Source organism: Amblyomma americanum, chromosome 1 (genome assembly GCF_052857255.1).
Source record: "Amblyomma americanum isolate KBUSLIRL-KWMA chromosome 1, ASM5285725v1, whole genome shotgun sequence".
NCBI lineage: Eukaryota > Metazoa > Arthropoda > Arachnida > Ixodida > Ixodidae > Amblyomma > Amblyomma americanum.
The window spans coordinates 503,921,393-503,938,501 of NC_135497.1; the positions used below are offsets into that span (position 1 = coordinate 503,921,393).

At 45.8% G+C, this 17,109-nt stretch overlaps 1 protein-coding gene across 1 annotated transcript; it reads left to right on the forward strand.

Annotated features, from left to right (window-relative positions):
* Window positions 1–525: 525 nt before the first annotated feature.
* Window positions 526–16,286, forward strand: LOC144128116 (uncharacterized). The gene is made up of 6 exons (XM_077661205.1): window positions 526–619; window positions 10,234–10,280; window positions 11,606–11,732; window positions 13,439–13,500; window positions 14,654–14,801; window positions 16,282–16,286. Exons 1-6 carry the CDS (start codon window positions 607–609, stop codon window positions 16,284–16,286), a joined length of 402 nt encoding a protein of 133 aa, XP_077517331.1. The 5' UTR covers window positions 526–606.
* Window positions 16,287–17,109: the final 823 nt, after the last annotated feature.

The window sequence follows — 17,109 nt, forward strand, 5'->3', positions numbered from 1 at the left end:
TTTCTTCTTTCACTCCCACCTTTATCTCTTCCCTTACGGCACGGTTCAGGTGTTCAACGATATATGAGACAGATACTGCGCCATTTCCTTTTCCCAAAAACGAATTATTATTATTATTATTATTATGTGAGCATCCGATGGCGTTCGTCTCTTTTACCAAAGAAAGAACACGTGCATCTGCGCTCTTAACTATTTATACTAAGATACAGCTTTCTATGGATATTAAGTGGAAGTTAGGAGCGCGAAACGCCGCCTTTCACAAGCGCGCTCGGCATGCGATCGAGAGCCACATACGCCGGCCTGTTACCTGGCGGCACGGGTTCCCAACTTCCATCACAGCCATAGAAAGCTGTCCCCGAGTTTTACATGCCCCCCTTAGAGAATCGTCTTGGTAGCGTCCATGCCTCTCGCAAGCCACCCCCCTCCCTCAGAGAATCGTCATGGTAGCGTCCAAGCCTCTCCCAGGCCAATGCCCACGTGTGGACGCATCCTTTTCAACTCTCTCTCGCGGGTGACACGTTTCGGTGTTGAGCTGTTCAACGAGCGTTTGTGACTTCGTTGCACTTCAAGAAGTGCCTCTGGCACCTCGAGGAGCATCGCACTCCAATGGCAACAAATGGTAAGTCTGCACCTTTTCTACTTGTTCTTTATGTGCGCTAGTTGTTCAAAAATACTAGTTACGACTACACATATAATTGCGCTCTGGCTGCACCAGGAACCTCATTTTTTCTTGGAAAGTACGTGAACAGCTGCGCCTGAGTCGCCTTGCAAACAAAATCTTATTGCGGGTTGCAGATTGGCCGCACCAAAATGCGATACCGAAGCGTTCTGCGGATAGCGAAAACGTGTTTCTGTTAGAAAGATTTTGCGGACTTCCTGGCTGGATTGCGCGGAGGGAAATTATTTTGGGGGGTGAAATACGACCAGTGCACAACCCTGAAGCGAAAAATGTGAGCGCTCGTCGTATATGCGGACTCTTTTTGCCCGTGTTTGTGGAGAGCTTAATTAATTTTATTGCATCACATTTGCGTGATAGAACCTCGGGATATTGACGCACATCCCATCTGTCCTTTATGTGTCAAGCGCGAACAGGCCTATTGAATTTATCTTCCAGCGAAATGTGACATAAAATCGTAGAGGCCAGTAGAGTGCGATGTCAGTGCAAGTTAAAAAAAACAGGTGGTCGAAATTTCCAGACCCCTTCCCTACGGCCTTCCTCACAGTCTGACTCTCTTTGGAATGTTAAACCCCCGTAAACCAACTTCGAGGACCTGGAGTCGCCTGTTTCCTATCGGCGACTAACAGTTGTTTCCTCGCTTTGAACGCTGCAAGGCAAGAACGCGGTAAAGGACGTTCTGTCAACGAACCTTCTTTGCCGTCGTAGAGACGCCAACCTGCGCATGTTGCTTATGCGCAGCGTCCCTTGCTGAGGTTCCTGCACGGGGCCGTTGCTTCTTAAGTGCTTTCATCGAGAATGTCCTAGCAAGTCGAGGCATTCTGTCTCGACGCGCGTTAATACCCGCTAACGTCAGTTGCAAGCGCTTGATTCTCAGCTGCCTTAAAATAAAAATTGGTTTTTGGGGAAAAAATGTTGTAGTAACTGTCTCACATATCTCGGTGGTCACCGGAACCGCACCGTAAGAGAAAGGATAAAGGAGGTAGTGAAAGAAGAACAGGAGAAAGAGGTGCAGTAGTGGAGGGCTCACCTTTGATGTCAGTGCATGTTAAAAGACGCCATGAGGTCAAAATTATTCCGCAGCCCTCCACTCCCTGTATCCCTCTGCGCGGCGCGTAAAAGTGCAAAAGAAGCGAGCATGAGCGAATGCAAGCACAGGGGAGGAAAAGTTGAGAGAGGGTGAAGGGCAGAGAGCAGCTGCATTCGAACGCGCATGACGCTCGCTTGACCTTACCGAGCACTGGCAAGAGCGAACGCGTCGGTGATACTGGCAGTTTTAATGCAACAGCTTTAAGGAGCTCGTGTCAAAGAAAGCCGGTGTCGTCGGCGTCGGTGTCTTTGGCCGTGAGCGAAGAATGACGCATCTCAATGGACTTCTGAACCGCGACGTAAGGAAAGGGATTTTAACGCGACAGCGTTAAGGATTGCTTGATGAACGGATTGCTTGAAAGGTCGTTCAATTGATTGATTGATTGATTGATCAATAGATCGATTCTTGCTTCCCTTACGGCGCGGTGTCCAGTTTTGCTTCTCTTACGGCGGTGTCCATCAAGAAACGTGTCAGGCGTGATTTCCTTTCATTAAAAGCAATTGCTCATTTCATGTTCTTTCTCTTACGGCCCAGTTCAGACTTCCGCCGAGATTTGTGAGACAGGCGTACTTTCCTTAAATAGTCCAACGGGCCACGTGTCGCGCCGGACGGGCGGCGGCGTTCCGTTCCGTGTACTACTTACTCGGCAACGCTGCGACAGGCTGTCGCGTCTCACTCTTAAAGACGAAGCTTAAGCGTCCTACAAGCTTGTTTGGTTTTGTGTGGCCTGGTCTTGTTTATTAGGTTTACCGTCCAAAAGCGACTCAAACTATGAGGGACGCCTAGTGAAGGGCTGCAGAAATTTTTACCACCTGGACTTCTTTAGCGGGCAGTGACATCGCACAGTACACGGGCCTCTACAATTTCGCCTGCATCGAAACTGTTTGCTTTAATCGGGAGATTGGGCGCGGAAGTATCTCATCTTGTTTGCATGTCCCGGGGCCCTGTCGCTATCACTTCACATAAGCTCGTTTGGCTCTTCCTACTTGATTTTCTTAACATTATGGCTTAGCAGCCTGTTTCATTTGTGGGATATATAAAGGACACCGCGATGAAACTTTTCAAGCTGTGTGTTGGACTTCTTTTGTTTACGGTCAATGTGGTGTGAAATGCTATATATGCCCATTAAAAACCGCGCCCAGGCGGTAAACGCTTGTGCAAAAATTCATTTGTCTTCACGGCGGGTGCACGTGAACCCAAACAATGATGATTACCGCTATGGTCGAGCAGATGAGTGCTAGCTTGTCAGCATTGCTTTTGAACTTGCTGTATTTCATTTTAATGGTGCTGCCTAACATTATTGGGTGACGGTTGCTTTGTCGAACTGGCGGAGTTACGAGCGCTTTGTAGTGTGAAATTATAGTGTAACGGACTTGAGCCGTTTATCGTTCGGCGCCTTGACCTCGAGTGCCCTCATCGAGATAGAAACAGACATTAAAAAGCTGTATTGAGGCGCTGGTGAGGTGTCCGCTTGCGTTGATGGAGCCCACACGCATAAGCATGCATATATGCCATAATTAAGCATGCGCTATAGTGACTTCCCACCGAATAATTAATTGCTGCTCCTGCAGGTTAGTGTCGTTCATCGCAGCCTTAAATTGGCGTTTGGCCTTTGTTCTAACCGCCGCGGGTTTCAAGTCCGAACCACAAGGGAGCGTTTCTTCGGAGTCGCATCAGCGTTTCGGCTACTGGCGTCGCCGGAGGCGTAATTCCGGCGCTTAGAGCAAGCCGACGCAGGGAGCCTCAGATATCTGGCTAGGCCAGGTGTCAGCGTCGGCACCTTAAATACCTCGTAGGTGAAGACTGGTGAAAACGAATGTCTCGCCATGCGTCGGCAGCGACTTGCAGACCAATCCACATAGGTGTTACGGCACCACCGCCCTTGCGATCCTTGCCCTATTGTTCCCCTTGCTTCTGCAGTAGGTTTCCATTGCCGCTTAACAGGATGATAATTACGCACAGAGGATAATTGAGTGGCTTTGTCCATGATATGCGGACATCGTCCTCTGGAGGGGTCCCAATGACCTCACGTGTTTGGTCGCCCTCTCCAGTGGGCTTCGAGCGACAACGCCGGTAGACGAGACGCTGGCGCGACGCGGAAGAAACGGTGCCTCCTGCGTCCGTTGTACGTGTAGTGTCCAGACTTCAATGCTTCGCCTCAGCACATTTTTGGCGCCACGCAGCGCAACTCATGTGACACTTCGCTGCTGATGGCTTTATTAACGCCTACGCTTTGTATGGCCATGTTTGCGATTTCGTGTCACGAGGAGCTTGTTCTCACGATAGCGTTCGAACGAATGGAGCTGTAAGAAAAATAATGGCTGCATTATGTAGAGCACCAAAAAATCTCGCAGTGGAAATCATGAGGCGCATGTGGAGTAATATTTATTTAGCTGAAGATTTCCACAATGTGGGCAGGGCCGGGGAAGAAGTGGCACTGAATTTGAAAACACAGGAAGTGGGCGGAGCTTAAGTGTGGTGCCAAATTTTAAAAAACTGGAAGTGTGGACGAAGCAAAGCGTGCCGCCAAATTTGAAAACCAAGTGTGGCGCCAAGTTTCAAATATAAAAATTGGCATTCATGAAAATTTAGGCAAACAGGGGAAAAGAGGCACAAAGAGAGGCGAGGAGGCGTCATTGCTTTCGCATTCCTGCAATGCGAGTGCCGCAGTGATATAATGGTTATAACGGTTGGAACTGCTGCCCATGCCATGCCATGCAGTTGTTTCAGGATGCAATGTTGAAGGGCGTTGCAATGCACTAGACGCCGGCTTGTTGCGACTGCGAGCCCTTCCTGGTAATCACTAAGCGGGAGGTAGGCGGCTAAGGCTATGAGGACGAGGTTAATCACAGGATCAGGGCATTTTCTGCGCCAAATGATGCAGTGTGTTTCCGAATGTATTCTGCTAAACAGCAGCGTCTTAAGCTTAAATTCTATCTGGACAACCACTGACTGCCACTAATCGGTATATTATGGGCAGCTAATATTATACTGATAATAATACATCACAGCGCCAGGTACAAACACAATGCAGAGTCATCGGACCTGCCACAGCTGTATAGGGCTTAAGTGACAGTTCTCGACACGCAGCGGAACCGCGCATACTTGTACTGAGGACATGATAAGACATATTAAACATGCAATCCTTTCATAAATATACATGGCCGCAGACGCCGAGGTGTGTTGCTGAAAAAGCAAGGCATAATTCTCAGCGTTCGACATAAATGCGAACTTTTGTGCTAGCAGTATTAGAGCGTCTTTGTGTGCGTCCTACTAGTGTCGTGTCGTCGTTTAAAATTTATCACTTTGGTGCTTGGTAGCAATAAAGAATTTTAGCGGGCCATCGGTGCAGCTAGTGCCAGTCAGTAGATGTGTAAAGATGTAATATCTCGCGGCTCTACGACGCTTGGATTCTCGGCCGTGTAGACGAATCCAAGCAACGCGGGGCGTCTGCGGAGCCTGCTATATAGTCACTCCCACGAAGCTACGTAGGTCAGAGTGGACGCATAACATTCGTTTCGCGCTTTCCCTCCGGTTCTAGTGGCGGTATGCGAGGCACTGCTCTGGCAGGGTTGGAGAAAGTCAGACGTGGCTGCGCTATGCTTACGTGTCCCTTAGATACGTCTGAACAGCTGAAATTCTTCGAGACATTGCACTAAGGGCAGTTTTACATTTATCCGCACTCGATAATTGATATAAGATACCCGGACGGATCGCTCGTGTTCAATAAATGAAAAGTACAGCCTAAGAGTTAATACATAAGAGTTCATTCACATAACTAAGTTCATCAGACTACAAATGGATTATGACGTCCGCCAATTACGTCGCTGTGATCGTGAAGGAATCACTTTAGCTCGAACAGCCTAGGAGCACACCGTATATTGCTTCTCACCTCCAGAACGTTCAGTTTTGAAGACAGTATCGGATGAGACCTGACAAGTAACTTTAATTATAATCTTGAACTCGTTTGCTTCAGTAATACTAACAGCGCAACTACCCCTGTTTTCTCCCTTGCGCAATGTTAAATTATTATTTTATCTGATGCAGATGATGTCGCCTTCAAGCCATTGCATTTGACTGAACCGTTTGGTGAGGTATCAGGTGCGGCTCTTAATTTAAATAAATCCAAAGAGTTTTGGTTCAGTCATTGGGGGTGCAACGCCAGGCCTTTTTGGGGACATAACCTGGGACTGTGGGACCCTTCACTACCTATGGGTTTGTTTTCAACAAATGCGCAAAAGTGAAGCCTACTGCAGATAGTCTGGATAATCATGAAGATATTCTCCATGAGGCGACAATGTCAGGCTTGGATGGGTAGGGACATGACAGTGTGTGCTCGCGCTCGAGTCGGGAGCAATTTGTTTTGCACAGAACTTGCCTATGTGCTACAGGTTCTCCACTGTTTTAGGAAGAAAGTGGAGGTGATGCACAGAATAACTGCTACATTCGTCGGCGTTCCCTATGAGAACCCATGCATCGAACTAACATATTTCTTTCTATAAACCCTGGTACAATAGTCCTTGTTCACTTATTCCTGCATCAGCTTGTTTCGCGTTTTTTTTTTTAATTTTCAAATCGGCAAACCTGCCTTTTTTAGTAGCTGTGCTTATCAGGCGTCCCTATGTTGATTTGCCTTTTCTATTGGCACCGATTGGACGAACTCGTGAGGGGCTTTTATAAAGATACCTTAAGGAAGTTAGACAACTCAATTTCCTCACTGTGCGCATTTCTTTAGTCTACTTGTATATCCTCTCATGAAGGCAGATTATTCAGGCATTTACAGAGTATTTGTGTCCTGTACCGTTGTATCAGCAACCTTTTCTGGAGTTTCTTGACGCCCGTGTTTTAGAACGTGTTTGCGAATGTGCATTAATTCTGGTGTAAAAATATTCTTTAAACAGAACACATGCTGCCTAGGAAGGCATGACTTCATGCAAAGGAGATGCTTGCGCCATGGACGGTGAATTGCTGCCTGTGCAATACACCAGAGGCATTTGGCCATTGTTTTATCCTGTGCATTGATGCTATGTTTTTCTGGGACATATTACAAATAACAATTAAGAAGGACGTCGACATCACAGCATACAGTGTCCGTTTTTGCCTATGTAGAAAAACTGTGTTGTGCCATGTGATCTCATTATTTTGCTAGGACCGTTTAGTCGTAGGAAAGGCAGCTTGATGGACCGCCGCACCGAATCACCATGGTCTCCGAAATCTTTGTTTCGTGAGCAGTGCACTTTGGTGCGGGGAGTATTGCTACCCTGGAGGAGCCGCCTAGCTGGCTTCCCTTTCTGGATGCATGTATATGCCTCCCAGATTTTTTATGTTTTGGAAGGTGGGGTCGTGCAGGTGTATTGTGGCCTGATGTTTTGGGGCGCAAGCATGATTAGACTTTTGTTTTCGGATCTATTTCCATGCAATAAAGAAAAAAAAGTGCCTCATTGGCTTAGCAACAACATGTCTGATTTGCGAACCAAGGGTCGCAGGTTTGATTACCATATAATTACCCAATTGTTTTTTTAAATGTGCAGTCCTACTCGTCCTAATGATGCTTGAGTAATGTTGCGACCTTATGATCACCTTTATCAAATTTTTTATTCGTCGGACATGCGGAAAAGTGAGAATCTTCCTTTGTTCTCTCCCTTTCTACCTCTTCCTCCTTTCTCCTTCCCACGTGTAGGGTGGCATACCGTGCGCTGCCTAGTTTACTTCCCTGCCTTTCTCTTTCTTTATTCGTTTTAAATCCAGCGGCCCCTTCTTCGCGGACTTCTCGACTAATCCGGATTTTCTGAACCCGTCACCGCCAACTACAAGGCAGGGTTCTCCACTAATCTAGCGTCTTAACGTTACAGATTTAAAAGAAGATAGGAGTCGGTCGCAGCCCGCGCATGTTTATTGGAATGTCGAAACTCGCGGGGCAGCCCAGCGGTTGATAAATATAGCCGCCGTAGCAGCAAGCCCTCTGACGTAATGTCAAGTGAAGGCTTCGTATTGAAATGAGGGATTAAACCAATGCCATTGAGAACCACAAACCCGCATGACGCATTGACCTTCCGTTGGGCGAGGAGTTGCATCCTCCAAGAACTCTCCTCCTCGTCGCTACTAGCAAATCGGTGTCAGAACCGAATAGTGCGGCTGACGAAACGCTCTCCTCCTGGTACTCCAGGCCGCAGCCCTTGTGTGGTTGCATCGCATGCGCGTAAGGAGGCCTGCAGCCCATCGTTTCTGAGTTATTTTCCCATGAGGAACTCGCGTTATGTTTTTAATGAACGCATTTAGTGCTCGTCGCCAGATTTATTGAGCCGGCTATTGTCAAAGGAGGAAATTTAGTCAGCTTGTTTTTGAAACATATAACCCGATAATCGCTGATTGCTTTGCGTTGTCTATGAAGGGGCTAAAAAAGCAAGAGGTAATAGCAAAACGCTTGTTTTCAAACCCCATAATCGTTGACTTAGTCTACATAGTAATCTTACACATATTGTTAACGATCATATAGATCATCACCGTCAGCGTAATCATTGTCAGTACTATTGCGGAAGGTCACTATAATCTCTGACTGCTAGCCAAAAACACTGGTCCCGCAGCTTGTATCATCCGCCACACGTGCTGCAACGCAGCGCCTCCTTCTCCTATCTTCTATCTATCTTCTCCTCTTTTGTACATTTTTTGACCGTCCTTCTCTCTATTCTACGTGGCGTGACGGTCAGATCAGCGTTTAGATTCATGCATTTTGTATTATTGGGTCGAAAAAAAAAACAGGATAGAACAGGCTCACTTGCTTGGCTGGCTGCAAAACAAAAATTGTCAATATTATGTGACGTGACATCCTTAATTCCTGTGTACTTCATATACTTGAGCTGATCAATAGGAAGATGTGCTTGTAACAACAGCGGTCACGATATTCCATGTTTTCAGGCAAGGTGGATGTAATAGAGGACTAACCATAAACTCGGTTATAATGCGCAACAGAGCCTAATATCTATTCATAAACCTATATTTTCTAGCACATCGACTCCAAGGAGATGCCAGCAATGAAAGCATCAAAAGAAAGGCACTCTTCATCGCCGGCGATGCGTATAGGGCACTCTCGCAAGGCATAAAAAATCTGCGCTTGAGCACCAATGAGCATGGTGCCCTCCCGGAATACTGTGGTAATTGTTAGCAGCTATATAGTATTATCGGTAATGGACACTGAAAGCTCGAGTTGTGTGCGCGCAGTTACTTCTTTGGGCATCTTTACTAGAATTGCTGTGTTTTGAGGCGAAGACTGGGCCTCCAGCACAAGCAGCATATAACCACTCGCACAGAGAAACAAAAGCTGGTAGCCATGAGTTTACGCCCACTGCTTTTCAAGCGCAATGCTTTTCACTGCCTCAGTACAGCAGTTTTAGAAAAGTATGTCTAGACACCGTTTGTTTCGTGAAGGATTGTCCGTGGTTCGTGGCGGCTAGTGGGCTTGTGCAGTATTGAGCTAATCTTCAGGCGTATCTGTGTTAAGCCGACGGATCCCCAACTGGATCCCCAAATTTATCACTGGCAAAAACTCAAAATAAACCTATTAGTCTTTGTTGTAAAGATCTCCTATCAGCTAATAAATGACAAAACGCATAGGTCCCCCATTCGCTTCATTCAGTTTTTATACAGCGCTTGCCATCAGCTCAAGTAAAGCGTAACCTCAAACTTTGCACAATAAAATCATTCGTTTTGCTTTTTCTATGAACGCTGAGGGAGTAGAATATTTTCATTTTAAAAGTTAGGTAATGAAAAGATCCTTCAGAATATTATCAAGGAAATTTTTATATTTTATTTTTTGTGCCTATTTTAACGTGGCCTTCCCCTTTACATTGTGTAAGCAGGTCTTTTACCGTTATTCAAAGGCTTGCTGTGATGGCAGATGTGAACAATTTCTTTCTGTTCTGTACCCTTCCTTCCTGGACGCGGTTAAAATGTCTGCAGCATTGTGTAAAAAATAATTCACAGCGACCCCTAATCACATAGTGTTGATAATGTGATGGCGTTAGGTGATGCCTCTATCGGCAGTGGCGTAATTTCTAGTGTAGTGACGTCACTTCTGTCCAGCCAATGCCAACATCCGGCCCGGTGACACCACTTTTACACAGCTAGTCAGCGAACTTTAAGACCGAGGGCGCATTTTTTTAGGCTTCTAAATTTATCGCATAAAAATGGCCTCAGGAAGGCATGCTTTAGCAGCTAAGAAATCCTGCCCTAACGTCCGCGATATAGGAATGACAGATATAGCTCCGTAATGTTGCAACGATCTCGGCCCATCAACAGATGGTGGTGCGCTTGACGCGTTCATAACACGAGGGGCCGAATTTTGTCATTAGAGCTGATAAATTCACGGGTGTGATTAGTGCAAACAGCTTCGTGTAAGCATCTGACATTTAGAATTTGCGTCTGCGATTTTTACCACACCTTATTCATGTCCTTATGCATTTCGTCCAAGGTGTTGCCAGTAGACAAGATGAAGCCAAGGCCGTCGAGCCCAATGAGGTGAGGACAACATTTCGTCTTCACACTCTCTTTTACCTTGAAGTGCGTTGCATGGTTAACCTTATGGCCTTGACTGGTGGTTAAAGCTTAATAAAGTTTCTTTTATATTAGATTTATATCGGTTTAACGTCTCAAGGAGGCTGAGGAAATGAGGGACGCCGTAGTAAAGCGCTCCAGAAATTTCGACCACCTGGGATTTTTTTCATGCGCTGACATCGCACAGTACACGGGCATCTACAATTGCGCCTCTAAATAAATTCCACCTCCGCGGCCGGCATCAAACTCACGTCTTTCGGGTCATCCGCCGATACGCCATATCTACTGAGCCACCGCGGCGCTCGCTTAAAAAATTGTGTGGGTCAAACCCATTCCATCAGATCTGAAGACGTCCAGTTTGAACTTCAATATGTTGCACAAAAATTTCGGCGGATGGGTGTTTTGAGCTTCAACATCTTATTTAAGGCGGTAAGCTCGCCATGACAAGTCCCACGATCTCTCGTGAGCGTTCGGCTGGCGTAACGAAAGCGTCGCAGCGGCATATCCAACGCCGTGTTTGCTGCTGCGCCTGCAGATTCTGCGCGCGAATATTCAATGCCTTTAGCCTCTTTTCGACCGTCAGTCTGACTGGTGAGGCAGCAACCGTCTTTATATAAACCGGAGTTCCGGCCTGCGTATTTATGCGCATCGTAAAGTCGTGCAAAAATGAAATGTGCCGGTCGACATTGCGGACGACAGAAGAGACGACGTTCACTACCGGATGTTCGCGAGTAAACTAAGTGACATAAAAAATAGTTTTGCTAGCTACAGATATCGCTTCTAAGCGGTTATGGCGGCGATGTTCGCGGTCGGCACGAAACGAGCGTGATAAATTATTAACTGGCGCTATTATAGTCAATTTCCTCGTTATTTTTAAGTTTACCCTCTAGTGCATAACTGTAATTAGCATCGCTTAGTGCGGCCTAGCCGCATCGAATATTTGTATTCTGTAGAGACTCGCGAATATCCGAAAAATTCAGATCGCTGATCGCATTTCCTTGTATTCGAGTCGCTTTGCGATTCATGTAGTACATCTTCAAAATAGTTCGAGACCATTCGTCAGCGCCCTTACGTTTTCATGTAGTTTCGAACATTTGGCACCAAGTTCGAACAGAGACGCCATTTTTGATTTTTTTCCGAAGACAGTTTTCAAAAAAAATTATTTATACCCATAAAATCTAGACAAAAGCACATTTGAACGAAAAACCGTTTATGATCGCATTTTTTCTTTTATATAATGTAAGACTTCACTATAACAATCAGTATATCCGCATGTCACCTGACCGCAGGAGACTCAGAGCGGACGCCCGCCTGCGCCCGAATATATCCTTCTGGAACAGTGGGAGGCTCATGGAAGCGGCGGCCCGTATTTTCCCGAAAACTCGGCATCTTGTGAGGAGCAGCGGGACGAAAAACGTAAGTTTACGATTCGCGATTGATACAAGACAGCAACACAGGCCTGCATGAATAAGTGCATATAGTTATTGATACAGCAGTAATGAAAGGAAAGAATATACAAAGGTCTCAACAGCTGATTGCCTCGCTAATATATAATACGTAATAAGGATGCAGTGTTCGTTCTTTCCGCTCACGCTTCAGTTGTGGAAAAGGATCAAGGATGTCGTCTGTGACGTAGTCACGTCGGAAGGAATTCCCTCCCCATGTAGCGGCGACTGCGCATCACGGGACCAACGTTCCTAACCGCTGCCCCGATGAAACACACTTTAGTAGTGTGGGTGGGGTCGGGGGCGGGATGCCCGCTTCTCTCTGGAAAGCGGCGGAAGGTTCATTTCAGTATTGAGAACGGTTCCCGTACGTGGCTAGAACGTTATGATATCTGCGGCAGACGTTTTCGGGGTGCATGTTTTTGAAAAAAATAATCACTTTTTTGTAGCAACAATTGCCACTCATTCCACTCGTATCAGCAGATGGAGCTTGTACTATCGGCCACAAAAGGTGCAGGTTACGGGTGGCGGCTATGCGGCAAAATAATATTTGGATCTAGCGACGTACGCTAATCGCGTGAAATGTCTGAAGGTGCAAAGAAACGATCACGCGTCATTATCTAATACTGGGCAGCAGAGTCGTGCAGCGGCGCAACAGTAATTTTGTAGCGAGAGCTACACTACGCTACCCAGTCGAGCATTTCGCCATGATCCGGTGAAGCCAACAGTGCGCATGCGTGAAACTGGAGAGGAGCAGGAATGGCGTGGCGCATGACGTCAGAGTCGCCGCCGCCGCTGCGCCAGCAGCCCAGCCCGCCCGACAAAGCCCGCGGGCGCCGCGCGTGAATGCGCATGCGCACAACCGGAGAAGGGCAGCTGGTGCGAGACGCATGACGTCAGAGCTCTGCTGCCACCACGGCCGCGCGTAGGGTCGTGTGGATGCGGCTGTGTGCATAAACGCTTAGGTGATACGACTCGGTGTGGTGATTTCAATAGGGAACAAGGTCCTCTTAGTCGATATTATAAAGGAAAAGTTTGATTTTATTTAGCAAGCGATCCTCGCATTCTGACTACACAATGAAGAAGGACCGTTGACCTTGAGTATCTGAGAGAAACCAACCAGTCTAAATACTGTGTAAGCAGTATTGAGACAACTGCGCGTTACTTTACCGATCATAGGCAATGTTTATATCTGTCAAAAGAATGAATAAATAAACAGTGTGTTTAACCGAATACTTCTAAATTTCTTAACATTCAGTCACAACAACAAGCTAGACAGCATGCGTAACAAAGGTGAACTGCAGCTCTGGCTACATATATCCTGCCATAGCTGAGATAAGCCTCTGCTATTTGTTTTTTCTGAGAACATGCATGCCGAAAGCTCTTGTGGCCACTTTTCCCAAAACATTCCAATCATGTCTTTGGGTCAGGTGCCTTAACCAATGTATTATTTTCCTCAGACACGCATCCTGTAAGTTTTCACTTTCTATTGTGAATTTCGGGGTTTTCAAGATGCATGTATATTTGCCACCGCTTCAGTGCTGCAATAGTGTGATTTTAACAGCATTTTTAGAGAGATCTGGCCTTTTTAATGCCACGATAAGTAATTTATCAACAAAGCTGCTACCCTTTCAATAGTTAGGCATCTAAAAATATGCCTGAAATCCTTTTTTCCAGCTTTCGACGGACGAGAAATTGTCGCGCGTGCTGACGCAGCATTGGACGACGTAATGAGGGAGGTAAGTGAACCATACACGGACATTTACGAAACATTTTATAGAGTGCTTTGACAGGTGCTCTCTATTTCTAAAAGGCGCAATCATGGCCCAGAATGAACTGACCAAGCAATAGAGCACTGGCACCGCAAGGCGGAAGACGGCGTCGGTTAATTGAAGGAGTATATGCTGCCAAATATCAATGCAATGACATTAATGTTTAGGTAAGGAGCGGAATCCGCCATAGATGTCATTATATCTGTTGTTTAACCAAGAGTGGTCGGGTGACCTTGTGACGTTATCGCAAAGGGACCACCATGTTTTGAGCACAGCTATCTGCAGCTAGCAATCCGAATAAGGCGGTTGGTGCACCGACAATTTCAAAGAAGCTGATGCAAACACGCAGATGTTGCAGCAGAAACAGTGTTAAATGTGCAATTTATTCTTATCGCATTCCCCTTTCAAGGTGGCTTCAGCGTCCCCATAGTTTCCTTTTATCCTTTATTTTAACTGGCAAAACTGTCGCGCGCAATTACTGAATCTAGCTCTCCTGGCAGAGTTCGATATTGCTATATTGCGGATTCGTGACTGCTATGCTTGACTGCAAGATAGACACCCCTGTCAAGCGCAGCGAAATGTTTCCTATCAAAACCTTTACCGTGTAAGAATCGAAAGATGGCTGGTAGATGGCTGACATCACAAAACAACGAAGAGAGAGGTAGAAATGCATGTGCCTTCTTCCTTCAAGTATTTCCGCTATGAAATCAAATGTGAATTATTCACTAACCTGTTTTATAAATCTTCTCTGTCACCCGTAGAACCTGCGCATATCACGCTACAAGTACGAAGCGCTTTCTGAAGCAGGGCAAACCATTTAAGATCTTGGAACTTCATTGACCTTAAATGCAGAGGCTGCAACTCTAATTGCCAAAAAAATTGCGCGAAAATGACGGAACTAAAAGAGGATCAAAGATGGACACACCTCTCTCTTCTTGTACCATCATATTTGGCAGTTTTTTTTGGCAATCACTTTGAATAGAGCAGCCCATCATGATGTCTAACAGCAAATCTTAAACTACGCTGCACCATAATCCTTCAGCACCAGCGATCACCTTCCCTGATCTCTAGAAAGCAAACATTACTTCTTGCCAATATTGTCCATGCGCGTTTATTGTAGGCAATCGAAGCCTTTGGTGAGACTCTCAGAAAAAGTCTGCCTTGGAGTTCCCCCGATGCGCTTCCGGACCACTGGGAGGCTCCTGGGAGCGGCGATCCGAATCTGCCCGAAGAACCATCCTCTCAGGAAGTGCAGCACGACGAGAACCGTGAGTGTGCGATTCGCGATTAACATGAGACTTGAACAGAGGCTTGCATAGAGGAGTGGATATAGTTATTGACACCGCAGTATTTAGATTAAAGAATATGCAAAGGCCGCTAGCTGCTTAGTTCGCTCATCTATGATATGTAATGAGGAACCAGTATTCGTTATTTTCGCGCACTCCTTTGCTGATGAAGGTGTAAAGAATGTCCCTAGTGACGTACACACGTCGGAGGGAATGCCTTCCCTCTGCAGCGGCGACCGCGCATCACGTGACCGACGTTCCTCAACACACTTTAATGGTGTGGACGGGGTCAGGGCGGATGATCGTTTCTCTCTGCAAAGCGACGGAATCTAGATTTCAGTATGATGAATGTTTCTGGTACAAGGATAGAACATTTTGATATCGTCGGCAGACGTTTAAGGGATGCATGCATCTGTTCGAAAAAAAAAACAGTATTTCTTGCATGCCTTGTAGCTTCTCTGGCTCGTGCCAGCGGATGTAGCAAGTAATATTGGCCACAAAAAGGTTACAGGTTACGGGATGCAGCTATGCGGGAAAATGTATTTGGATCTAGCGACGGACGCTAATCACGTGAAATGTCTTAAAGTGTGTGCAAACGATCACACGTTATTAGCTGTTACAGGACGGCTGGGTCACGGGGTGGCGCAACAATATTTTTATTTTCCGACAAAGCGCATGCTGAAAACTTTTGAGGCCGGCAGTATATACGTGTCCCCGCAACTTCAAACATGTGTTTGGGTTACGCGCCTTCACCAAAGTTTTATTTTCCTCGGACCCGCATCCAGTTAAATTTCGACTTCAGTAGTGAATTTCTGGTTTTTCGAGCTGCATATTTATTTGCGGCTGCTTCATTAATTCAATAGTGTGATTGTAACAGTCTTTCTTTAGTGGATCTGGGCTTTTTACTGTCACGATAAGTCATTCACCAACACAACAGCTACGCTTGCGATTTTTAGCCTTCTTCTAAACCCAGAGTCCGCAGTACCTGTATGACTGCTGAGATTTACACCGACTCAAACGATTTCTCGTAATAAATAAAGGCTTTATATACGTGCTTGTTGTATTCTGCGCATTTTTATTTCACCTGATTGACAGTTTGAAACTGAAATATTGGGGTGTATCCTTTAGAAAAGCCTGCCTGATCGTTTGGTTGATTGAAGTCTAAGGTGTTCCCGACTTTATTAGTGATTACCTTAGTAGATATCTTGCAGGCAACGGATAGTAAGCTGATCGGCCTGTAATTTTACAAGTCCTTGTGCTCTCATTTTTGATGATTTAAGATAAAACTTGCTTCTGGTACGGTCGAGGTCATAAGACATTGCGTATACGGGGTGGCTAGTTTTTCTAGCATGATCTCTCCTCCGGTCGTCAGCAGATCTGCTGTCACCTGATCCTCCCCACCTGCCTTTTCCTTTCCCATTGCTCTTTAGGCTTTCTTTACTTCCTCTCTCGTCACTGGCAGGATGACGCAGTGGTGTGGGATACTGTCTCTCTCATTGATGTTTCGGATTTCATTGCCTACTGTACCGATTTTTATAGAACTGTTTTGCGTATCCATGTTGCTAATGTCATTGCCCTCCTGTTCTCTTTCATTCTTTATTTATTTTTTCTCACTATACAGTGAAAAACGAGCCAAGGGAAAAGCCGTTCAAGCATGGCTTGAGTTGTCTTTGGCCCAACTTATCAAGCAGTGGCAGCAGCGAGAAACGCACAAAAAGCAATGTCCTAGGACGCAGCTAGCTCTGTCAGTATAAAGCAAAACGTAAAGCAATGAAAATGAAACCATAGTTAGTGGTACAAACATTCAACTTATCAAAATAAACTTCATCACATGGCACGAATTGAGCGCTGATCATATGCTACACAAAATAATAAAGATTCAGCGTATGAACATGGCAATGATTTCAGAAAGCTGCAGTTTATTAATGTCGATACCTTGAATTATATAGTCAATCAACATACGTGGTAACAGATCATGCAGCATTTGTCGACGGTAATTAGTCCGGCAGGTAGATAGTTTCCAAAATGGGGCAGACGTGGTAGAGTATACTGAATCGGCTAAGCGTTGTCAGGCAATGTCGGTAAGGGTATGGATTCTATGCTTTTGACTAATATAATAGTCTCGTGATAACCTAAACTTGTACAGCTCGCTAACTCGAGTATATTGAACTCTTGAAGAGGTGAGAGATAGATTGCAGGTATAGTACGTTAGCAATAATGCGTTTCCTCTTAACCACTTTTAGGCTGCCTCCATTCTTTAGAGCATGCGCGATTGTCTCCATATTGAGCT